We start from the raw sequence: 25,593 nt of genomic DNA, 5'->3' as shown, positions 1-25,593 counted from the left end.
GAATTGTGTTCTCCACACTTGAAGGGGTTAACCAAACTATAACTCTTAATGCTCTTTATCAGAAACGTAACATTAAATTGTATCTGATATATACATAACCTACAAATAACGATACAATAAAAAATAAAACTATATAATTTAACCCCTTCCTTAAACACCATAGAAGATAAATGTTTTTAAATAGTGTATTTACCTCTCTCTCTCTGTGTATAATATACGGGGTAAATTACCTTGAAGAAGCTGGTTCTCAGGACATATTGCGGTTCTGTTGGATACACGAAGTGTTTCCATTCCCGGAACCCACCCCTTGATTATGTATAATGAAATATTCCAAACGAATAAACACAATGCCTTAAACAGTTAAAGAAAAGGAAGAGTTTTAAAAATTTCTGTAACGGTATCTGTAATTATAAAACATGTTTAGGGCAATGATCACTAAGTGCAGTAACTGTGGCAGAGAGGCATGTGTCCTTTTTGCAAATTACCCAGCTCTGTGTAAAAGGAACAAGCCCAAAATTTAAAGAAGGGATCCCTGCGAAAATACATCCTCCATGTTTAAAAAAAAAAAAAAAAAAAAAAAAATACGCTGCAAAAAAGGCGAAAAAACGCTAGTCTTCACGATGGTTGATGTAACCCATAGGGTTAAAACGCGGGAGAAAAAGGGGAAAAAATTAGGATCGCCTAACAGGGTGAAATATTTGGTGTTGGAAAAAACAAACGTTTCACGCAGTTACATAGAATAAAAGGATCTTTTAACCCAAAGGCTAGGAAACAATTCCATCTCTGATCATACAAACAGGAGACGGGTTGTGGTTTATGTTCGACGAGCGGCTCCCAATAAAAGGGCAGACCATTATAACCCAGTGTAATGAAAATATACTTCGGCATCACTTGACAGTCACACGTCCTAAGACCCCTCAATGGATCTTCTTCCAACAAAAGTTTTGGCCATTCCTGTATTTTTCTTTTTCTTGAAACCTCTGGTTCTTGATTTGTAATTATTTGCACACATGAGGTCATGATTATATGAAATACCTGCTCGGCCACTCCTGCGAGTCAGGGTTTGATGCCGTTGGCTTACAGGAAATATTTCCGACTGCAGTCTGAGATGGACAAACGGCAGAGCCGGCAAAACGCCAGGAGCTGCGGCCGTGTTTTGTAGAAACATGCGAAACAGGAACGGGGGTCATCTCTAAATTGTTATAAAAAAAAGACATACAGCAAAAACCCAGCACACATGCTAAAAAATATATATATCGTCTTCAGCGGCTGCTGTTTTAAGGTCAGACAAGTTCAAGTGTAACGAGGGCAGTGGACTGGAGGCATAGGCATGTCCAAGGACCTCGGTCTATCCATGTAATCATCGGTGTCAGTAGAGTCATCATCGTGAAGGAAGCAGTCATTGCAACATTCATCCTGAAAGAAAGCAGAATGAGGTATAAAAATTAAGATTCAGTAGTTATTTTTAAATGTCCCTTTATCACACAATAAAATGACAATACTGTGATTGTCTCTTTAGCATGACTGTCAGGAAAACTTAGGCAGACCTGTTTATTCTTCCCTTTAAAGATGTATTCACACTGCTTGTGTCTCACATCACATGACAAGTTTATGTGAATGAATGAGACAAAATGTTTGTCTTAATCAATATAAATATTGAATTTATTCTTAATTATATTTTTAATAATAAACTGTAAATAAGCCCATGTAACACCAGAGCTCACCGTGCCTTTGCATTAGTTTATTCACTAAAGCAGGAGTCTGCAGGAGCATTGAACGTTTCAGATCACTGATAGGGATGTGCATCATGAAGGGACAATTCCAATAAACTTCTCATGCGAGAATGTCTTGGCTGGCCCAGCATAACGCATTGTTAAGCCAACAGCAGTCCTTGAAATCGCCTCGCTGATTGAAGTATGCAGTTTTCCTGTTAATACTTCATTAGCGTATAAACCATGTGAGGAGCCAAACTGTAGGCACATGGGTAGAGAGTGGCACTTCACCTTTAAACTTACAGTAGCAATGGTTGACACCCGAAGCGTTGGACACTTCATGTGGAATCGAGGGATGGTGACATTGAAGCTCTCCTCTTTCCTGTCCAGGCGGTGGAACGTGTAATAGCCCTCCATGTACCCCGAGGTTGTGGAGAAGGTGGTACAGCTTGTATATTCATACACACGACCTGCCCTTAGCAGGGGGTAATCACCTACGAGAGCACAATAAAAAAACACTTATCTGAACGTGAAGAAATCCAACGCATGTTCACAGCAAGTGGAAGCTTGCGATGAATTCTAGAGCAGAATCACCAACCCTAATAAAAGTTTAAGGGCCAGATTACTTAAGGGAGTTATAAAGTGTCATAGTGCATATGGTATGTTGGGGGTAAAGCCCAGTAAATAAAAAGAATTATTGGTATAATATTATATATATCCCCCATACACACACAAGCCTATAATGTATGTTAAATATTCAACTGAACTGAACAGGAAACATAACGAAACAATAAGAACCCCTGGAGCCAGGATTTACACTCCAAGCAAAAACAAAATACACAAAAGAAAAGAGGAAACATTTGGTTAAACCCTAAATAAAATAAAGGCAGAAGAAATGTGCAGCCTGCTTTTTTTTTTTTTTTTTCTCTCATTACCTACGACTCCGGGCCCCTGCACCTCCTCCACGTCGCCCTTAGCATTAGTTATTCTCCAGTAGCGGCTCTCCAGTTGGCACGCTTTTTCCGGGAAGGCGTCCTTCGACATCTCAAGCCTAAAAAAAAAAATATAATAAGTTTTAGAACTCTGGATTATGAAACTTAGACTTTGTTATTTGCTAGACACAGTAAATAGAAACTGGGGGCGTGATAGTACGGGGGCTCATTTTAATTCTGATGATACCACAGCAGAACCGTCTAGTAAGTCGGAGTCACGTAGTAAACAATTAAAGGTACATATTTTATATAGCTATCATTTTATTTAGATATCTGTACATTTGTTACTTATTGTATGGTACACCCTTGCTTTACCTTTAAGAGCCATACTGAGAGCAGGGTAGGGGGAGAGTTCCATTAAACATATACTTTATTTATTATAACTCCTTAAAATAAACTTGCTAAAAGTAATGGCATCTGGCGTCTTCTGTAGGTTTCATTGTTAAGATACAAAACTCACTGCTTACAGATAAATAAATAAAAAAAAAAATCGAAAATACGTCAGGATTATAAACCTTGTGAAATGAATTGAACAGTCCGGGAAAATACAGAGATCACAACTATTGATATGCATGAGTATGTGTATAATCTTACATCACTGCCACTCAGAGGGTTAATTGTTAACTAAAAATACTCCCCGTCCTGATCAGCTTGTTATCCAATCACCTTTAGGGGAAAATATCATTAGCAAGTTTCTATATGCGATTTCTATGAGTAGATGGCGCTCAAACACAATGGTTTCTGCCGACGGGCCGGCAGTCTTCCTACTCACTTGATTCTGTAGGTGAAGAAGTAATGTGGGGGGTGGATGGAGCTCAGCTCCGGGAGGAAAGATGTGGAAACGGACACAGCGATCTCATCAGTAGTCGCCACGCAGTCCTTGTCGTGTTCATACCTTGTAAAGAAGCATTTGCGTTAGACACATTTCCTCGCCAAAGCCAATTCTAGTCCTCTGTGTGCAATCAGATGAATCTTTAACAAGGAAGATTCCAAAGGACTTCCGAAGAGATACACATTACAGAATCACAAAAAGATGCATCATCCCGGGTTTTCAGTTGTGCATGATAGGAAAAGTTTAAGTTTAAAAGGCCAATGGATCGTTAGAAAACCCTTTTGCAATTATGCTACAGCCAGAAATGTCCTTGTTTTCCATGACAACAGCTGGGTGACCCCAAACTTTTGAAGTGTGTGTGTATATAACTAAATATATATATATATATAGTTAGTGCACACATGGGTCAAATAAAGCATTTTATGGAGATCCTAAAATATAACATCTGCATTATTAAAAGTTATCAACATATTCACATTTAATTCAGATCTTTAGCCCACATCTGGAATTACACCGGTGACCTTTGTGTTATGAGGGATCACATTTACAAAGAAATTAGAGGGTTTATTCACTAAATTTCATGTTTCCAGGTAAGTTGAAACATTTCAGCAGCCGGACTTCACCATACATTATAAAAAGGTCCAGGAAGGGCCGAAGTTGACCTGTATAATGTATGGTCAATCTAGGGAGAGTGCATGAAAGACACTCACTGATTTAAAGTATACCTTTTCCAAGACAAGACTTTTCCTACAGGAGACGCTTACTTGGATTCACCCCGATAATGTATGGTGTCAGACTGAAACATTCCAATTTCCTGCAAACTCTGGACTTAGTGAATACACCCCTTAGAGATCTATGTAGCTAATACACGGGATGTGTTCAGTCAACACTACCTGAAGATCTGGTCCCTGATGATAGGATAGTCACCTGAGACAACATGCTGCACATAGGTCGTGAACCACTGGGAAAAGGATGTACCTAACATTGAAAGAACAGACAGGAGACGGTCAGGACCCTGACGCCAAGGAAATATTTAAGACGCTCTTACGGACGCGTTACTTCAAACCCAGGTATTCTGAATTTCGGGAAACACAATGTGCTTATTATAGTATTTCTGTCACCCTCATTTTCATTGGAACAGAAACTTACCGTCTAGTTACAAAAGTGTGAGAACGCAAGCCATGTTGTGAAACTAGCAGAGCTGGCTCGAGTCTGGAGAAGTAGGCACTTGCCTTCGCGTCTCCACATGTATGACAGGACCCAACGAGGCAAGGTGAGGAATCACTAAAGCCAGAACAGGTTCAAGCTCGTTCTCCTCCCTTTCCCGCATAGCCAGGAAGCAGGTACAGAATTATAGGATGTTACATAGTTAATTAGGTAAGAAAAGTTCAACCATTCCATAAACCCATATTAGATGATCCAGAAAATGGAGAAAAAACCCCACTGAGCAAGTAACGTCATCTAAAAGGGAATAAAATATTCCTTCTTGACCAAGGTTGGTTGATTTACCCTGGATCAGCATTCCCTAATCTACATTTACTCGTGATAACCCTGCATGTTTTCTGGATATACGGGTTGAATTTGCCAACAGGACTTTAGATGGAAGCCTATTCCACATTACGTCCAAGAAAAAGAAAACATGATACCCTACCTGTTATGAACATATCGAGCGCAGCTGGATTGTGAGCTGTCTGGTCCTATAACAGAGATCGTAGAAAAGATTGTTAGGAGTACCACAAGACTGTCTGTACTCACATGGCTAAAACAGGAATAATGCTCCTAATATAATATACCGCTTTCCGAGTCCCAGAAGTACTAATCCTTACCGGCCGCTGGTAGAAGACTTCATTGCGACGTCTTCCTTCAGCATCTGTCAATGCCAGGTACTGGCTGAGCCCGGTGTGGATGCAGAAGGTGATCGGCAGGCAGTGATTGAGGCCCATCCTGCGCTGAAAGCCACCAGCCGCCGTGTCTATATCCAGCAAGTCCTCAGAGCGGTAATGGTTCGATAGCGCCATGCTGCCCATGAGTCTGGGGGACCGACAGAAATCATAACCTTTGTTAGATGAGCCCAACATGCGCCTTCTGTATTATTGCCACCTCCACCCTGCAACTCACCCGGGTACCACAAGTTTCTGTCCGTTGTGAATCCGCAAGGAACACCGGTAATCATCGGGGAGCTTGCAGCCTATCCGTTCCTCTACTGAGTTTAGGTCTTCTTCCCGAACACCAGCTGAGCAAAAAATCAGAATATTACACATTATCTTGCTACATCCCTGACCCAAATAACTCAAGCTCTGCAACTACCCCAGCAAAATGGATATACCCAGCAGATGGCGGCTGGGGACCTACAAGTGTGTCACAGTCCCATGGCAGCTGGGGTGTTACCCACGGGACGGAATATTTCTGCTCCCCGGAAGGAGAAACAAAGTCCGGGGAAGATGCGGACTCTGTGCGTGAGGCTCAATCAGTTGCTTCTCAACATTTACGGGCATCAGGCTATTTTATCTCAGGATTTGTTGCAAAAATTTGTCCAGACAAGCAATTACGTTTTCTGATGTTACCATGTTTCACGGATACATTGTATCTGCAGGTCTATTGTGGGTACTAAAGAATAGCAGGTTTGTAAGAGCGAACTAGCTCACATGATCACAGATTACGTGCATATGGTGTCTACCTGTTGTACGGCGTTACTGTATATAGGAGCGCTAGACATGGAACTTCCAGACATACTTTTAAGAGAACTGATCATTCGAGGACACCGTTCCCCAAGATATTCCTTAAGTGAATCCCATGCGGCTTTGAGCTTGGCGTAGTGATCGATGTATCGGCCCAGATCCCTGTAATACTCTATGAATGACGACTTCCAGCTCTGACTCCTTATTGCCTTCTTATCGCTTAAAACAGAATTCCAATCATTAGAACGCGGCTCTTTTACATCAATATTTATATCGTATTTGGGAAATGCAGTCAAGCTTCTGGGAATGTCTAAGGGAATGAGAAATACCTATAATATATATATATATATATATATATATATATATATATATATATATATAACCCAAATAACCTTTAACTGACTATTGAAAGGTAGGGAGCCACTAGTCTTAAAGACAGCGCTCTCTACGCCAACCAAAATAATTATCTATTTAAAAGAAACAAAATAAATCCATAAAAAACAATATAAATATATATATATATATATATATATATATATATATATATATATATATATATAATCTCCGAGAGACTTACTCGGGCAGAAGCCAAAATATCCGGCACGGACGTTTCCAGAGAGGGTCGTGGCTGGACAGCTGGTTTAGTCTTCGGTTTACAAGACTACAACTAGAATAAAAAAATAAATAAATCGGTTAATAAAACGTGTAGAAAGATTGCAGAGCTTTCTCCTCCCTCCCAAATACATTTACACCAACTGGTAATACCCCTACTGCCCCGCACTGGTGGGCAACCTGCACGTCTTTACCATATCGCACCAGTTCCCCCTTGCGGTATGCAACTATGTGGGTATTAAATGGACTCTCTGGCCATCATTTGCATTTTATAGCTGTGTGGCCCTTTTACATATTTGTGGTCATGCAAAATAACAAAAATCGAAGCAGGGAACCTGCCCCTATATATATATATATATTTGCCCCCTCTCTCACCCCGCAGCTAGATATACCTACCACCAGTCTACAGCTCATACCCCCCCCATTTATTCAATTGGACTGCTTTCTTGCCACTGATTGGCTGCTTCGAGCGTGTCCCAGTTTGTATGTTTCTCAAGCGTGTGCCGGGCGATGCTCACCAAGCAGGTAATTAATGTTTATAATTCCTCGCTATGATGTTTATAAAATCGGTGTCAGGGTACTTCTACTTTTAAAGGGACAGTAATGAGCATTTTTCCCCCCCTAGATACAATGTCTGTGTCACTGGCCCCCCTGGGGTATTAGATGGGCTGATCTGCCCCAGAGTCACAGCGGGCAGATCCATGCATCGCTGTAAAGTTTTCATATAGAAACTCTATGCAGAGAGGCGGAGGAACACAATACATAAGTTTAGGAAACAGTTAGGAAACGGTTAAAGGGGGAAATGGTGTGCCTGTCCCTTTAAGGCTGTAGCCATTGGTCAGAATAATGAGTATTTTATATAATTTACATAAATATATAGATAACCTGCAGAAAGACGAGTATATAAGATGTGATCACGGAAACAATATATTAATTTAGTTCTTAGTCCCACGAGTACATCACGGGCTCACTATACAGCACGTGACTTTGTGGTCCGGCTCAATGGACGGTGTTACTGTCAGACTAGCGGGTTTCAGGCGATGTCATGGTGCGGGGCGTCTCTGAAGTGGGTGTGAAACCCCCGATAATCTCGCCGCCATCAGACACACAACGACAAGCGCGGGCCGCATTCTGCTCCAGAGAACAAGCAGGGAGCGTGGACGGGACAGATAAGAGGGGTGGGGTAATACATAGATCAGTAAACAAGAGAGCCTCGTAAACAGCCCCACATCGGACTGAGACCAAAATGTAGGGGGGGGGCGGGGGTAAACTGTATACAGGGCAATAACATGGAAAGGGCAGGGAGGGGGGCAAAAATATACAGAAAGCATGGCCTACATGATGATGTCAACACGGGGCACGTTATTAGAGAAGGGTAAATAATCTCAAACACGTTATTAAAGGGGTAAACAATATCAACATGGGGCATATTATTAGGTGAAAGGGTAAATAATGTCAGCATGGTGCATATTACTAAGTAGAGGGGTAAATAATGTCAGTATGGGGCATATTATTAGGTAAAGGGATAAATAATGCCAGCATGGGGGCATGTTATTAGGTAAAGGGGTAAATAATGCCAGCATGGGGGCATATTATTAGGTAAAGGGGTAAATAATGTCAGCATGGGGCATATTATTAGGTAAAGGGGTAAATCATGTCAGCATGGGGCATGTTATTAGGTAAAGGGGTAAATAATGTCAGCATGGGGCATGTTATTAGGTAAAGGGGTAAATAATGTCAGCATGGGGCATATTATTAGGTAAAGGGGTAAATAATGTCAGCATGGGGCATGTTATTAGGTAAAGGGGTAAATAATGTCAGCATGGGGCATGTTATCAGGGGAAGGGGTACGTAACGTCAACACGGGCATGTTATTGTATGAGGGAATAACACCGGCAGGGTTTGTTACAGGGGTAAATAATTCTGGTATGGGGCATCTCCTTGGCAGGGGGGGTAAGCCCGGGCACCTGGCACACTGTTATGTACCTGAGCAGATCCCGGAAGTCCAGGTAGGACAGGATAAGCAGCAGAGGGTCAGTAGGCAGATCCACCAGACCCAGTTCCCCGACCCCCGCCATCTTTGTTGAATTCCCACTACGCATGCGTCACCGAGGCCCTGACAGCCCCAGCAACCTTTCCTGCGCCGCACGCCACGCCCCGGGGGCAGTGACATGGGAGGGGCACGGCTAAGAGAGAGACATTGACATGTGGGAACAAACTCTGGCTGTAATTATCTCAGGCATAATAGACTGGCTGAGGGTTGTGGGAGTCTTAATCCACAGCATTCATGACTGCATGTCACAGTTCTGATGAATTGTCTGCTATGTTTTTTTTATATCAAAGGTTAGAATACATATTTTTAATTCAAAATAAAACAAAAATTCAAAAGTTGGCTCTTTTGCAACGTTAAGGACCCTAGAAAATGCAGATTGTCAGAGTCACACAGTTTGCAAATGATATCTGAACAACCCATGGGTGCTTTTTCTCACTGCCATGCTTGAATTAAGGTGAATTCAGAATATCTTTGCTTCCTGGCAAGTAATGGCAGTTATTAGAACCATTTGGTTGCCACGCTTAGTGAGTAACCACACGATATTGTTTATAATAGACTATTAAAGAGCCAAAGTATTTGAACATTCGAATTTTCCTTTTAGAATGTTCCCAGGAATAATACGGTAATCAATGAACCCTCTTATATATGTATATATATATATTTATCGGTCAGAGTTCCGGCCCCTTGCACAGGAAAATCCATCAAGATGCTTATCAGGGTCATAATAAGTGGTTATTTTTATTTGCAGCTATTACATTTAAGGAAGGGACTTCTGTGGTCTTAAAAATGTGTCACTAGCCTTTAGTCCACCAAATGAAAGTATATCTTCTGTTGCCACTAGGGGTCAGCATTGTACAGAGAGACCTGAGACATGAAAAGTTCCATAGTTTATTATTATTATTTATTGTTTTATATAGCGCCGTCAGATTCCGCAGCGCTGTACAAAGGGTAGACAGGACATAACAATAATATAACATGATGACATACAGAAACAACTGATGAGGAGGTCTCTGCTCAGATAGAGTTTGCCACAGATACTGATGTCATTCCGGATTGACATTACACTCATTACATAGACTGGAAATTATTATTATTATCATCATTTATTGTTTTATATAGCGCCATCATAGTCCACAGCGTTGTTTAATAGGAATAAATTAATAATGAGTACAGTATCCGCTTACTGCACGGCAGAGTCCGCGTTTCTTTATTTAACCCCTTAATGACAAAGCTCATACATGTACGGGCTCAAAATGCATTCTTTTCAATGGGTTTTCAATGTCCTTAAGGGGTTAATCCCAAGCAGTTCGGTGGCTGTCTGTGTTAAAGACACACAAAACCACTTTTGATTATTTAACGACAGCAAAATAATACTAGAAGTCCTTATCGGGCGGCGAGAGAGGTGAATGTAGAACAACCATAGAGCGTGACTGCATCAGGAAATTGAGGAGAGATCTCCCAGTTTGACTTTTGATGTGATAATAAAACCAGCTTGTACAAATTATCCTACAATTGTCCTTAAAATGACAGCACTTCTATTAACATACAGGCTAAGGATAATGAGAGTTGTAGTGAGCAGTCGCATTCAGAATCTATATGGAGCAGACTAACAGAGACTGTTTTTTTTTTATTCAATGCACTTTTAATGTCATTATTTGAAATATATACAACAGCAGCATATTTTATAAAGCATCATTTTTCACCTATTATTTGTATGATACCATCCAAAAATCCCCTCCGTTTCCCAGTTACATGCACGGCGTAATGGCATTGCTTAACCCTCCCCAAACTGTCAATTTTATTACGTCAATTATGTCAGAAATCTTTCAATTACATTTTTTGGTGCTAATTTATTAACAAGAAAAGTTAATATTCCAAATAAAAAAAAAAAGAAAACAAGGTTGATATTACTTTGTCCTTTTTTGTTGTTGTTATTTTGCATAGATTATCTACCGCCGAATAAGTAATATTATTTATGTATCCGCTTCCATAGGGGTGGTTTTAGTCTAGCGCCCCCTTTTCTATGGGGGTGCCATAGGAGGTGTTAAGCCGAGTTCCATCTATGCACCGTCCACCGGGACGGAGGAGGGACGTAACCACCAATATTTGCAGTGGTTAGCCCAAAACTGTGGATTCGTTGCCATAGGGTGTCAGTTTTACGCGTCGAGGCCACTGGAAAAAAAAATCAGTATTTTTAAAGAATTGACATAGAATTTGGTTGATTGTTTAGGTTTTTTTCTTTTTTCTTGTGTCTGTCAGCTTTGTCTGTACATTCATTTAGGTTGTGAGAGATGATCCGTGACACAGAGATGGGTCAGTATCGGCCCGGAGTAATTAGGTCAGTAATGTTCCATGTACGTAGTGGATCCAGTATCAACCACGTCCTTCCCGCGCCGAGTCCTTTGATCCCAGTCATAAAAAAATAAGCACCGGTGCTGGAAGGAGTCCGGATGATTTGGGTTTTGGAGATCAAGTCAGTTTTGCTTATTGCTTTAGGCCGGTTTGTGTTCTGGAGTGTTGTGTTCTAGATTCAGCCCCCCCCCCCCCAGCAGAAAGTGACATGACTCTTTCTTTAGGTTAACCAGTCTATACTCAATGTGATAAACATTTAGGCGTGAAGGTGTACTGGGTGATGTCCTCTGTGGGACCAGTCAGCAACAAAAATGGCCGCTACATCATCCCGTTGAGTTTGGTCCATTCGTAGATGTCCTGCTCACAGACAATGTCCGAATTGATGAGCAAATAGCGGTCACCAACACAGAAGTGTTTCTGGCACGCGGCACACTTGAAGCACTCTAAGTGATAGACTTTGTCCTTTACGCGCATGGTCATCTCATAAGCTCGGATCCGCTTGTCACATGAAGCACAGAGACCATCTTGGCCGAAGAGCCTGGGAAGAAGAAAGAACCACAGAGTCTATGTTAGAACATCTCAGCTCACCACATACATATATGTTCCATGAAATAAGACATACCGAGTGACCAGCTTGAGAGCCTGCAGTCTAAAAGGAGACATCCAAGACATTGTCCTGACACAAGAGACCGCAAGGCCAAGGTTATACGTTCACTTGGGCAAAGAACGTCACCTTTAAGTCTTGTCTATCACATTTGTGGTTTTATACATCTCACATCTCTAAAAGGTTGTTAAATTTAAAGTATTATACGCCCGTTTTAATAATTCCAATTTCTGGAGCCTCCATGGTGTCGGTGAAGAGGGAGAGCCTTGGAATCCAAGACTCTAAGCTGTGGCCATCGTAATAAGTGGATTACCTGAGATAGTCTCTCCGGCACAGCTTGCGTCCCAATTTATAATACAGTCTCCTGCCAACCTCTCCGAGCCGGCAGCCGCACAGATCACAGCTCAGGCAGTCTTCGTGCCAATACTGATCAATGGCCTTCAAGAAGTAGCGGTCCCCGATGCTCTGCTGGCAGCCCCCGCATGTCAGCAACGAAGGAGGGATCTGGAGGACCTCGTCCACGGGCTCACTGCAGGACATAACACAGCGTCACAAAACACGCGTCAAGACGCTCTAACACCAACACTCTAACGCTCTAATACACGTGCAACATCTCCCCGACCAAGAAGCTTCTACACAGGGGTGCATCTAAGACTCTTGGCACCTGGGACAGGATTGGAGGTCCCACCCTGGGCTGCCATCACAGCATGGTGCAGGGGAATTGCCCCAGGGCGGCTCAAGAGTTGCCCAATGGACGTTACAACAACATTGCTACACTAGCCTCTCTACATAAACCCCACCACACATGCTTTAACAGCGATATATTTTCTTTCTCAGACTATATTTATGCTGCAGTGAAAGTATTATTTTGTATTTATGCTACAGTTAAGAATGCGATTTTGTCATTTTTTTGTAAATATTTTAAAAATCAGACAATATTTCTGGTACAGTGAAAAATGTCATTTTGTGTTGTTTTTTTTTTTATAAATATTTTGTAAATCAGACTATATTTCTGGTACAGTGAAAAATTTCATTTTGTAATTTTTTTAATAAATATTTTGTAAATCACTATATTTCTGCTACACTGAAAAAAATGATTTTGTATTTTTTTCTAAATATTTTGTAAATCACTATATTTCTGCTACAATGAAAAATGTTAGTTTCTAAAAAAAATTGTAAATCAGACTTTATTTCTGCTACAGTGAAAAATTTAATTTTGTATTTTCTTTATATAAATATTTTGTAAATCGCTATATTTCTGCTACAGTGAAAAATGTTATTCTGGAGATCCCGCTGGCTAAAGAAAGTTCACAATAGTGAATACATAAGAATTATGGTTTCAACAGAGCGTGCACGAACTCTCTAATGACACATTAAAACCAAGGTTTTCTGACGTTAAATAAAAATGCTTCAATATAAAGTGAAAAGAACCGAGGCAATAATACGACACACAAAATATTACGATATGCACCAAAGAAGAAACGTAGACTAGAACATTAACCAATTATAAAGCACGGAAATAAATAAAGCAATAAAGAGTATTTATTTTAGGGTAAACGTTTAAAATGTGCTCTGTTAGTCTCCGTTAGAATCGCTGTATCTCCACTTTCATGTTAAAAATATAGTTACAAAATAAAACATACTTCCTGACTTAAAGTAATGTAAGGCCTTGAAGAAAGGTGGGTCGACAATTTAACTCCCATTAGTTCATAGCTGGGAACTCTCAGGGTTTTTGCCCCAATCTCAGGGTGAAGGGGCAGATTCTCAGGGTCTGGAACTGACTCCTTCATTTGCCACCCCGCTGTGATCATATAGGAGACTCCCGATTAGTCTCTTTGCTCCCAGTTTGTTATGGTTGATATCCCTGCTTGAATGCAGGTGACTCAATTAAGTGTATTTTTAAATAAAAACAAGTGAAGGTTCCCATGAGGGCCGGTATTAGAGTCATAGAACACATTTGTCGAGTCACTGCATAGAATCCTCATGATGGTCTATTAAAGGGTTACTACGTCAGGACTCCCAGGGTTGGCTCATTTAGAAAGTATGCTCATTAGCCTCAGCCAACATGGCACCTTCTGATGGGCCTGGTCTGTAAACTGATGGTATGGCTTCCATTACAAACCCAAAACACATTCAGGGGCCGGTATAAGTTGAGTGACCCCATGGCCTACAATCAATACAGTCAATAGGGTCCCATGTGCCACCAAACATAGGATCCCATGTGCCACCAAACATAGGGTCCCATGTGCTACCAAACATAGGGTCCCATGTGCCACCAAACATAAGATCCCATGTGCCACCAAACATAAGATCCCATGTGCTACCAAACATAGGGTCCCATGTGCTACCAAACATAGGGTCCCATGTGCCACCAAACATAAGATCCCATGTGCTACCAAACATAGGGTCCCATGTGCTACCAAACATAGGGTCCCATGTGCCACCAAACATAAGATCCCATGTGCCACCAAACATAGGGTCCCATGTGCCACCAAACATAAGATCCCATGTGCCACCAAACATAAGATCCCATGTGCTACCAAACATAGGGTCCCATGTGCCACCAAACATAAGATCCCATGTGCCACCAAACATAGGGTCCCATGTGCCACCAAACATAAGATCCCATGTGCCACCAAACATAAGATCCCATGTGCTACCAAACATAGGGTCCCATGTGCCACCAAACATAAGATCCCATGTGCCACCAAACATAAGATCCCATGTGCTACCAAACATAGGGTCCCATGTGCCACCAAACATAAGATCCCATGTGCTACCAAACATAGGGTCCCATGTGCCACCAAACATAGGGTCCCATGTGCCACCAAACATAAGATCCCATATGCTACCAAACATAGGGTCCCATGTGCTACCAAACATAGGGTCCCATGTGCCACCAAACATAAGATCCCATGTGCCACCAAACATAGGGTCCCATGTGCCACCAAACATAAGATCCCATGTGCCACCAAACATAAGATCCCATGTGCCACCAAACATAAGATCCCATGTGCTACCAAACATAGGGTCCCATGTGCCACCAAACATAAGATCCCATGTGCCACCAAACATAAGATCCCATGTGCTACCAAACATAGGGTCCCATGTGCCACCAAACATAAGATCCCATGTGCTACCAAACATAGGGTCCCATGTGCCTCCAAACATAGGATCCCATGTGCTACCAAACATAGGGTCCCATGTGCCACCAAACATAGGGTCCCATGTGCCACCAAACATAGGGTCCCATGTGCCACCAAAATAAGATCCCATATGCTACCAAACATAGGGTCCCATGTGCCACCAAACCCATTTAACCCTTGGAGTTAGATTGTTAGCTTATGGCTCCCCTTACAGAGAGGTTTATAGCCACGTTGATTCTCCCTCGGAATATGCCGGATAATCACTTTCACTAACGTGTGAAGAGAGGTAACATCATAACCACGGGAATATATATATATATACATTATATATCTCCTTCTAACCACCATGCTGGAAAGTGCGTGCTGGCAACAAGCGTTCACTGTGTGTACAGCAACTAACCCCAAACACGCTATGTGTTCCCCAATTTAGGACACGTGAGCAAAATGCACTCATGCACAAGTCACATACCTTCCCTGTATAACTTCATGGAACGTTTACACGCACTTTCTACACTCGCTTCTATAATACTCCATTCTAAATGTTATGAGTGCTTGAAATACTCAATGTAGTTATTATGTTTCAAAACAACAAACAAAAAAACTGTCTAACATTTACGGCTCGCGGTATAAAGGATACAGAGTCACGCGTTTTATTTGTCGTTTAGCTTCGTTCCAGGACGACGTATCAATAAGCATTTTATATCGAGGTCTGTGATGCTCTCTGGGCTACCCATGGAATAATAACGTAATCATTTATCGTTGCTTTAGTGTTGGTGTCGGAATATACCGAACCTATAAGTGGAAGGCGCTTGAGATGTCCTTGTAAGGAAGTTTTACTTTATTGAGAGGGTGGTAGATAAGAGGAACGGTTTCCCGGCAGAGGTGGTAGAGGTTAATACAGTAGGGGAGTTTAAATATGCATGGGCTAGGCACATGGCTTGTGGTGACATAGTTGCTTTTAATTTGTTATGCTTGGAATGCACAAAATACAGATCATGTCCTACTGCTTTATCGCCTGAGAGTTATGTGAGTTGCAGTATAATGGTCTAGAAGGATCAGAGGGTTATGGAGTTACAGTATAACAACGTACATGGATGTCACTTAACACAGAACAGGGTAATGGTCCTTTCTACTCCGCACAGCTTCTTTCCACCTTTACTACACTCACACTCAGCCATGAAGTCCCTTAATTGATGGGTCTCCTCCTTGACATCAGGCGTAAGCCTTATTTCCATGCGCCTACCTTATCCCTGCGTTACCTATCGTCATGCCCCCCATGTAGTTCATTTACCCCATGCCCACTCATCTATATTACCCCTCTCCCCCATGCTTCAGGCTCACTCACCTCCGATGCCCACCCAGCTCCACAGACCCATGCCACTGCCCGCTCATACTCACTCTGCTGGGTCCAGACTCTTGCGCTCTATGGCCGATGACATTTGCTGGTCGTGCGTGGGTTCCTGCTATTGTCCCTCGTGTGTCGCCTTCGTCTAGGAGACCCTCAGCAGCAGCTCCTCGACCCGCTCCTCAGAGAGCTCCCAGTACACCAGTAACAAGCCCCAGGGTCCACCCAACACAGCCTGGTCCCCAGTCTCCGGTGTCATGCGTGAGATACTGGTCTTGTCCCTCCTCCATCCCGAATGCCACCTCTACATCTCCAGTGTGAGCCGCTCTCTCGCCGCAGGGGTGACTGTCTCTTCTATAGCAGAGCGCTGTCCCTTTTTGTACAGTGTGTGTCCCTTAGCTCAGCCCCTCTGCTTTCATTTCCTTTTTCCTGATCACCATTCAAATACAATAGGAGGAAATGACATTTAAAGAGACAGCTGCTCTCTCCCCTCTCGCTCGCTCGCTGGTCCTCTGGGTCACCGGGATTAAAACACACAAGCCCTGCAGCTGTTTAGCCCCATTAACCCGTGAGCTGCTGGGACTTATGGGCAGGTTTGGTATTTATATATAGAAGGGTGTAGCAGTTGGGGGTGTTGGAGGAGGGGGTATAGACTTAACTCCTTGCCTGCCAGATTGCGGTCTGCGAGATAAGCAGTTATATGGTTGGTTTTGGATGGTAGGGGGTTAAACAGGATAAGGGATTATCGTGGCAGGGGTAATAGATAGGGATTCCCTCTGTATACAGTCGCAACCAGATCTATCAGGGCAATTATCAGCTGACCGATCCATTACTCTGTATATACCATAAAACCATCACTTAATGCACGCCATTCTTTTTATATACCGGCAAATCACAGACTCCACTTCTTCGCCATCAATCAAAACGCAAACATAATTATCAAAAGCAAGAATTAAAAGCAATTGGGAGACGTTGCTTAAAGCATCTGTGATCTACGTATTATCATTTATTGTTTTCTATATCGCCACCACATCCCGCAGCGCTGTACAACGGGTAAACAGGACCTAACAAGTAGTATATAATACAGGAGGGCCCTGCTCAGACGGGTTTACAATCCCACCGCTCACACAGTCACAAAATTACAATTTATAATATAATGGCGTATTCTTTAGGGGACATGCAAGACGCACACGTGCTGTTTTTAGGAGAAACAGCGGATCGGCCCCATTCGGCCCCCGTCTAGTCTGCCCATTGCTTCTGCTGTAAAGACTCAAACATTAATCAGTCGTTGGTCTCGTCTTAGATTCAGGAGGCGTATGCCTATCCCCTGCATGTTTAAATCTCTTCGCTGTATTAGCCTCTACCACTTCTGCTGGGAGACCGTTCCACGTATCGACTACTCTCTCAGTAAAGTAAGAGTACCTTGCATTACACCTAAGCCTCTGACCCTCAAGTTTTAGATTACGTCCTCTCGTTTTAACATTCCTACTCTTCGGAAATAAACTTCTCTCTGACTCGGAGGGCATGTCATTGTCACGGGTCCTCTCTACCTGATTCTTATTCAACGAGTAGGAAGTTGGGTCTATGTGTAAAATGTGATTGAAAGGAACATCTTTGACACACTGTAGGTAACGTGTCTTCTGACTGTGAACCTCATGTGATTTCTCAACGTTGCCCTCCTTTTCATTAGGGGCTGTAAATTCCTGATATTTGTAGGCGATGCCCAATCAGATGGATGGAAAATACTTGCCTTTTATGAACCGAGAACCCAGTATCAATGAATTAAGTAACATTGGGCAGTTTGAGAGACAGAAGAGAAGGCAGACATCAGGGCACGTGTTCTGTGTCCCGAATTCCCAGCTAGTTCCCAAGCTTTGTGCTTTCGTACGCGTGACGTACAAGCCACACGCCACACGTTTTTAGAGTCGGCCATGTCTACTGCTGGCATTACCCGAGGATCGGGCACCAATGTATCCGGTCATGTTTATCTGCTCTTCCAGAGACAGTTTGGTTTAGGGAGAGGCAGCTCGCCCGCTGCCTGAGACGTGTTGATAACTCGGGTTGGGTGTGGACCTCCCCACCGGTGACCCTCGACAGCATCGGCGTCCACAAGCGAGCCTGTGAAACTGCCCCTGTGTAGTCATTCTAAGGGGTAACTTACTAAATGCCCTTTATAGCTTATTTTCACATTTTTAAGAACCAGAACTTTCATAATTAAGCGTTTCTCCCTAAACATCCCAAATTCGCCTTTTTTTTTTTTACATACAGACATTTCTGTCGGATCGTTCGTGAAACAAGACTGGGAAAGGTGTAACTAAATATTATTGCAATTACTGGCTTTTTTTATTTTTTGCTGACGCCTAACTTGCTGTAATGCCCCGCTGGGCTCCGGTTATCACGCGTGCTTCTGGACTCACACTATCTGTCCCTGCTTACTCAGTATAGATAAGTTACAGACATCAGGTCCCTAAGAGAGACACGTTTTAGATGTTATCTCATACAGAGGATCAGGGATAAGCAACCTCCGCGCTTCTCTTGGCTACAACTTAGTGAAATGCTTGTCTACGGATGATCGGACTTATAGTCTACGGCGGCTGGCTTGTCACATGCTGAGTTCCTTCACGGAATACTAAGAGAGTTCCATTTGGGAGGGTTTATTCGCTGGCTGGACAGAATTTTTGCATTATGATTCTACAGACCTTCTACCCTTGAAGGAGAAACCGTCTCCTTCTCACCTATCGGTTACTGCTTAGTGAATAAACCCCAATGCCTAACACATGGTTTAATAAAAGATGAGCCCCTCATATTCTTTAACTCCAACTGCTGTTACTCTTAGACAGTTGGAGGGTCCAACATCATGTAGAACATTTAAGATCTGTAGGTCTACAAACGCTACGATGGTTGTCCTGCGTTGTCCTCAATTGCCCAAAACGGACTAGAATTTCTCTACAAGATTATGGTGCCACCTAACCCTGACTCATGGACGAGTCGGGCTCCTAGAAGATACGTATCTCGACATCCGTGAACAGGGAGTCAACAGGATCCCTCTCTTCCTGAGACATGTCCGGGTTCAATGAGGAGTGGATGCAGGCGTTAGGTTAAAGCGCTCGGTTTAGCGGCTTGGCCCATCGTTTTCAAGCTTTCTGGACGAGTTGGCATCTTAAAAATTACTTAAGAGGATCATTCTCTGGGCTTTACACCAAATGGGGAAGGAAACTATGGAAGGTTTGATATCTGTGACGACTGTTTCGGTGTCCGAGGCGTGAACAATGTGCTCCTAAAAGGGTTAATCCAGCCCCTGTTTAATATTCCTCTATCTAACCCCATATCCTGAGCTGTGTTCATTCGTCTCGCGTGTACGGCAGATATTTGGGGTCACTTCCTGTCTGGGTGAAAGGCCTGCGGAGAGCAATATGACCTTCGGAGACAGAGAAGGGCAAGAGACAGGAAGTGGACCCACTTTCCTCGGGAGGCATCCACGTGAACTTCCTGTGTGTAATAATCACCTGTTTAAAGATATATATTGGTTTCCTATAACCCCTGACATGACAGCATGGCGCCCAGACACGTGCCCACGCGTTACAAGCGACAGTTTGTGGAACTTGTAGGACCTTTGATGATTTTGCCTGGAATGAAGATGCATGAATGGGGGGATACCTGGTCTACCCTTTACCCTTTAACCATATCCGAGCATCCCAGTTGGTGGTTTTACGATAACATAAGCATTTTTCTAACAGGTTTTCTCAACGCTATATCACAGCTGAAATCTTTGCTTGAACACAGGTGACTTAAGCCCAGAATATATTTACCTTCTGAGAAGTCATGGTCCTCGTAAGAACTATTATTAAAACCATTTGGTTGCCACGAGTCGCTACAATAACATAAAAACATTGGGTCTTGCAGGAGAAGCTCGCCAGGGTTAACCCCTAATATGACGCCTATGGAAGGTGAAGACATTAAATGTTCCCAACCGATCAAAGTGAATTGCAGATCTCTAATTACCCAGCATACCTTCGAGGTGCAACATTTGGCGCATATAGGAGATTTCGCATAAAGAGCCATTCTGCTGTAAAGCGGTGTGAATACGGCAATCAACAGGAACATTCTATCGGTTGCTATGGCGATTGCTCCATTGTTATGCCTTTTGCACCAGAAATGTTCTTTATAGCAAAAACCCACTACCTATTTTAAAGTTTTAGTCCGGAGGGGTAAATAGATATAATTTATTATAATTATTATTATTATAATTATTATTTATTGATTTATATAGCGCCATCAGATTCCAAAGCGCTGTACAAAGGGTAGATGGGACATAACAATTATATAACATAACAAGGTGACATGCAGAAACCACAGGTGAGGAGGGGGGGGCTAAAATCTTTTGGACCCAGGGCCCCTTTCAGATCCTAGGAGACTGTCTTTAAGACAGAAATGCCAACACATTCCAAAGTACAGTTATTGTTTGGGGGATATTATTGTGGCCCCTCCTCTGCCGCTCGTCGGATTAGCGCTCCGTGAAGCTGGCGGGCTCCCATGCTGTGCTCTGTCCCAGTTCCTGTATGGCCAATTTCCTGCCGTCCGCAGCTGCACGCGGCGTGTCGATAGGACGGTACGGAGCAGATGGCTTCCTGCGATAGTTCCCATTAGCACCCCAAGATCACACTTTATCCATATAGCTTGTCAAAAGTGCCAGCTCTCCCTTTCCTTCATCATATCTATGATTCCCAGCAGAGCTGAGCCAACCGTGGCCGGCAACTTATTCAGGAAGGTCAAGCTGGGTGAAAGAACTGTGCCAAATGGCATCCAGATCTCAACGGTGACAACTTTCATGTGCCAAAGCACCTTGCATAAGAGTAGATTTCAATACAGTTACACATATACTGCAACCCCTATGAACCTCAACCAGCCTATATGGCAAACTTCTCGCAACAGCTATAGTGACCTGTTCCCCCCATCCCATCAATATTCTCAGCCTGCCTTAGCAGACGATGCCCTGAAATAATTTGGTCATTCCGTTCTTTGCCCCATTTCAGATTTTCTTAGAGCGCTCAGTTCAGGCTTATAGCATGTAGGACAAAAGGACAGCACTGATAGGCTGAACAACGTAGTTGCCATTGCACCAAAAAAAAAGCTTCTTAACCCCAAACTTTTAATGATGATTTTATGTTGATTTGGAGGAAGTAATAAATTGTTGAATTTGGTTAAATTGTATTGCAGTCACATCATAAATGTTGGGATCAAAAATTGAATTTTGGGGAAAGATGGGAATGCAGAGAGAGCTTCGGTCTCATCGGCATGTATAATATTTTTAAAACCTGACTAGTTCTTCAACACCCCATAGAACTTTGTGGCTTCAGATCAGTGGAGGAGACATCAGGATAGATCCTCGTAGAAGGTAGCGAAAAGGTTTTTGGGCTCTATGAATAGGATTTAGATTATCTAATACTGAAGAAGTTAGGGGGGATTCCTCGGTGGGGCTTAGGGGTAATAAAATGAGAGGATCAGTGGATTTTGTAGATGTGCCCATTGAGGGATAAGACAGGGGAGGTTGCCTGCCCCACCGCTGAACGCAATCATTTTCATTGCACAAACGTGTGAGTTTTGTGACGTTGCCAGGATTTTTTTATTTTTTTTTTAAATAGGATGTTTTACCCACCAAGAATTTTCAGTAAAAACAGGAAATAAGGCATCTATTACTCCGGTGTCAACTCTTCAACAAGGACCACATTTCAACATTGCCTTTGTAATTTCCTGTCTGTCAATTGTGGGGATTTTAACCGACTGGTGTTGGGGCTGCCTAATGGGATTCCAATTAACAGAGCAAACCCAAAAACAAACAAGGGGTTATTGAGTAACACGAAATGGAATGCGAAGCAAAACATTCTCCAATCTCCAAAACACTTTCCAGAAGTGGGCTTAGGCTACATGGGGACAATAAATGTACCTGTATACCTCCCAAATCTCCCTGGATAAAGAGAGACAGTCCCTTTTTTATCACCAGACTTTCCTCTTTTTCAAGGAGCTCACATGATTTGCTGAAAATGATTATTTCCACAACCTGATAGGAACCCATCGGTTTCTACAACCCGATAGAAACCCATTGGGGGAAACATTGTTTTTTTACAAGCCTATAGAAACTTGTGGATGAAACATCTGTTTCTACAACCCAATAGGAACCCATGGGTAAAAAATCTGTTTCTAAAACCCAATAAGAACCCATGGGGGAAACATCTGTTTCTACAACCCAATAGGAACCCATTGGTGAAACATCTGTTTCTACAACCCAATAGGAACCCATAGGTGAAACATCTGTTTTTACAACCTGATAGGAACCCATGGGTGAAAAATCTGTTTCTACAACCCTATAGGAACCCTCCGTAGTTAGCAAGCTCCCCTGGAGTCATATCATTGAAGGTTACTGAAGATGCAGCGCTCATTTTCAGCCACCATGCCGGACTCCAGCAAACTTTAGTAATTGTTAAAGCACTGGAACTTGTATTTTAAAAATACTTTCCATGCCTCCATCAGCCATAAATTACCACCTCTCCTTTATACACCTACGACTACCCTGGACATTTTACGGGAATCGTCATATAGCATCTGTAGGCTACCTGCCCCCCCCTTACACGTGCTACAAAGCTCCCTCTCCTACTGAAAGTAACGGCTGGACAGAAATCGTTAATAAACAAATTATCTATGAGGAAATATGTCTAGGTGACCCCCCCCTTTCTACAGTTAAAAAGAAGAAGTGAAAGAAAACCATTAAACTGGAGTTAAGCGAGAGGATCTTTGCCTTTCTCTGTTGGAACATTGACTCCAACCCATTCTAATTCCACTTATAGCCATTTAAAGGTCCGAGCATCCTTTTCCTGCAGGATAGTCCGTAATCTGCTATTCTTTGATTACTCTCTGGCTCCTCTTGCAGCTCCGATATCTCTACAGCTTCCTGCCTCATTCCATAAATATTATTTTGCCTCAAGCTCAGGGATCACAAGGTCAAACGTCCAGTCTCATCACATGTCCAGACATCAAGTGGCCCAAGTTCACTAATTGCCCCACTGTTATTTTTATTGTTATTATTCTTGGAAGAAGAACAATACTTGGTAGATTGCAGAATGAATTTCTTATAAACGGCAACAACACAAAACACTTAGATGGAGGAGAAATCCAAGAACAAGAGGTCATAATTGAAAACTAGAACGTCAGAGGATTTGATGTCATTTAAGGAAGTTTTTTGTTTACTTAGAAGGTGGTAGGTAAGTGGATCAGCCTCCCAGCGGAAGTAGTAGCTGCTAATACAGTGAAGGGATTGAATGGGATAGACATACGGCTCCTGAATCTAAGACGTGACCAAGAAATTATTAAGGTTTGAGTTTTTCAGCAAAAAAAAGGGGCGATTAGATGGGTTGGGTGGTTCTTCTATGTTTCTCTGGCTTATCTTGTACTTATAGGGTGTCCTTTTGCAGAAGCGCTACGGGAGGCCAGGTTCACGGAGCGGATAGCAGGGAGAAGCAGGCCAAGAAAGAAGACAGAAGAACTAGAAGAGGCAAGACGGCGATACAGAAGCAACTGGCGGAGAAGGTTGGGAGACATTGAAATGCTTTGTTTTCTTTTGTTTTATTGTAGGGTGTCTTCTTGTTTTCGGACATTCATACGAATTAACAAAATTGAGAAGTTTTGTTAGCTATCATCAAGACTTTTTAGGAGGAAAGAGGGACATCAGCATACCTGGGAACTCTCCGGGTTTGACCCTGAGATTGCCGGGTCAAGATGGACATCAAGGTAGGAAAGAGGGACATCAGGGAAGAAAAGAGGGGCATCAGGGAAGAAAAGAGGGGCATCAGGGAGGAAAGAGGGGCATCAGGGAAGAAAAGAGGGGCATCAGGGAAGAAAAGAGGGGCATCAGGGAGGAAAGTGGGACATCAGGGAAGAAAAGAGGGGCATCAGGGAGGAAAGAGGGGCATCAGGGAAGAAAAGAGGGGCATCAGGGAGAAAAGTGGGGCATCAGGGAAGAAAAGTGGGGCAGAGGGATTTGGGTCCAAAAGAGGGACATGGGAGCTTTGGTGTCCTAGAGTTCGGTTCTTGCAGTAGAATCCCCCGTGGATGCACAGGGTGTGCCGGCTCTCAGGAGTCATATCGAAAAATGAGGTTTTGCAGGCGAAGGAAATGAGTCAGTCATCAAAGACAAGTCCATCCACAGGGACGGCCCGTAATCAGTATTATCCCTTTACAATAATACCATTTCAGAGAGACGGAGGAACCAGAGCACTACGTAGTCATGTAAACTGCTTCCTGTATTTGCCAAACAAAACCGCGCAGCCCGGACTATTCAGCCTGGGGGTTTCTGATAACTCCGGACAAACAGCAATAATTCTCGATAACGAGAAAAGTTGCAATAACCACACGGATCCAGAAAAACTCACCAGGGAACTCCAATGCTTATTTTTGGTGTGAATTAGTTGCCCGTATTTTGATCTTCAAAATGAACCTCTAAGGGGGGGGGGGGAGCACTCCACGATAAAAAAAACAATTCTAATGAAGGTTATTGAGTTTTTAGGGACTATGGGGGGGCAGTTGGCTGTATGGTATCTTACCCGGGGGGCTCCCCGGGGGGATAAGACATTATTAGCACTCCTGATAATACGGGTTATATATAAGATAGAATTCTGGTGGAAAGTCTGAATCGTAGACCATGGAGACCAGTGGAATGCGCCTGTTAACAATTCCACCAGTTGCTATGGACAGAGCCGGCCTTAGGCGTTGTGGCGCCCTGTGCGGACTACTCCTCTGGCGCCCCCCCTCACTACCCCCCCTCTCTGCCCCTTCAAACTACCCGCCCTCTCTGCCCCTTCAAACTACCCCCCCATGCCCCTTCAAACTACCGCCCCTCAAACTACCCCTCCCCTCTGCCCCTTCAAACTACCCCCCTGCCCCTTCAAACTACACCCCCCCTCTGCCCCTTCAAACTACACCCCCCCTCTGCCCCTTCAAACTACACCCTCCCTCTGCCCCTTCAAACTACACCCCCCCTCTGCCCCTTCAAACTACACCCCCCCTCTGCCCCTTCAAACTACACCCCCCCCTCTGCCCCTTCAAACTACACCCCCCCCTCTGCCCCTTCAAACTACACCCCCCCACCCACTTACCTTGTTGCCGGAGTCCTGCGGTGAGAGCGGGAGGCATCCGTCTTCTCGCTCTGCCGCCGTGCCGGCATTTCATGTTGAGAGCCGGAATAGTCCGGCGCTTAACATGAGATGCCGGCACAGC

At 43.3% G+C, this 25,593-nt stretch overlaps 2 protein-coding genes across 2 annotated transcripts; both read right to left on the bottom strand.

Annotated features, from left to right (window-relative positions):
- Nucleotides 1-1,293: 1,293 nt before the first annotated feature.
- On the bottom strand, nt 1,294-8,904 carry LOC149280196 (F-box only protein 3-like). Its single transcript, XM_089500762.1, has 11 exons — nt 8,813-8,904; nt 6,792-6,881; nt 6,270-6,433; nt 5,655-5,769; nt 5,363-5,567; nt 5,188-5,233; nt 4,430-4,514; nt 3,477-3,599; nt 2,648-2,763; nt 2,016-2,206; nt 1,294-1,416 (listed from the first exon to the last, which is right to left on the bottom strand). The coding sequence occupies exons 1-11, from the start codon at nt 8,902-8,904 to the stop codon at nt 1,294-1,296; spliced, it is 1,350 nt and encodes a 449-aa protein (XP_089356888.1).
- Nucleotides 8,905-11,549: 2,645 nt separating this feature from the next.
- Nucleotides 11,550-16,420, bottom strand: LOC149280195 (rhombotin-2). Its single transcript, XM_089500722.1, has 3 exons — nt 16,380-16,420; nt 12,149-12,364; nt 11,550-11,769 (listed from the first exon to the last, which is right to left on the bottom strand). Exons 1-3 carry the CDS (start codon nt 16,418-16,420, stop codon nt 11,550-11,552), a joined length of 477 nt encoding a protein of 158 aa, XP_089356848.1.
- Nucleotides 16,421-25,593: the final 9,173 nt, after the last annotated feature.

This window comes from Sceloporus occidentalis, unplaced genomic scaffold (assembly GCF_023333645.1).
Source record: "Sceloporus occidentalis isolate IW3139 unplaced genomic scaffold, rSceOcc1.0.p SCAF_158, whole genome shotgun sequence".
Taxonomy (NCBI): Eukaryota; Metazoa; Chordata; class Lepidosauria; order Squamata; family Phrynosomatidae; genus Sceloporus; species Sceloporus occidentalis.
The sequence above is the reverse complement of the archived record's forward strand: the minus strand, read 5'-3'. Positions and strand labels throughout refer to the sequence as shown.

What these genes read in the sequence shown, in the direction of transcription:
- LOC149280195 (XM_089500722.1), bottom strand. Translation starts at nt 16,420, where the DNA reads ATGTCATCGGCCATAGAGCGCAAGAGTCTGGACCCAGCAGA. An exon ending in AAGAGTCTGGACCCAGCAGA is followed by an intron (nt 12,365 to 16,379) that starts GTGAGTATGAGC and finishes TATGTCCTGCAG; the next exon opens with TGAGCCCGTGGACGAGGTCC. An exon ending in TGCCGGAGAGACTATCTCAG is followed by an intron (nt 11,770 to 12,148) that starts GTAATCCACTTA and finishes TCTTCTTCCCAG; the next exon opens with GCTCTTCGGCCAAGATGGTC.
- LOC149280196 (XM_089500762.1), bottom strand. Translation starts at nt 8,904, where the DNA reads ATGGCGGGGGTCGGGGAACTGGGTCTGGTGGATCTGCCTACTGACCCT. An exon ending in CAGAAACTTGTGGTACCCGG is followed by an intron (nt 5,568 to 5,654) that starts GTGAGTTGCAGG and finishes TCGGTCCCCCAG; the next exon opens with ACTCATGGGCAGCATGGCGC. An exon ending in GCTCGATATGTTCATAACAG is followed by an intron (nt 4,515 to 5,187) that starts GTAGGGTATCAT and finishes TTTCAATGTTAG; the next exon opens with GTACATCCTTTTCCCAGTGG.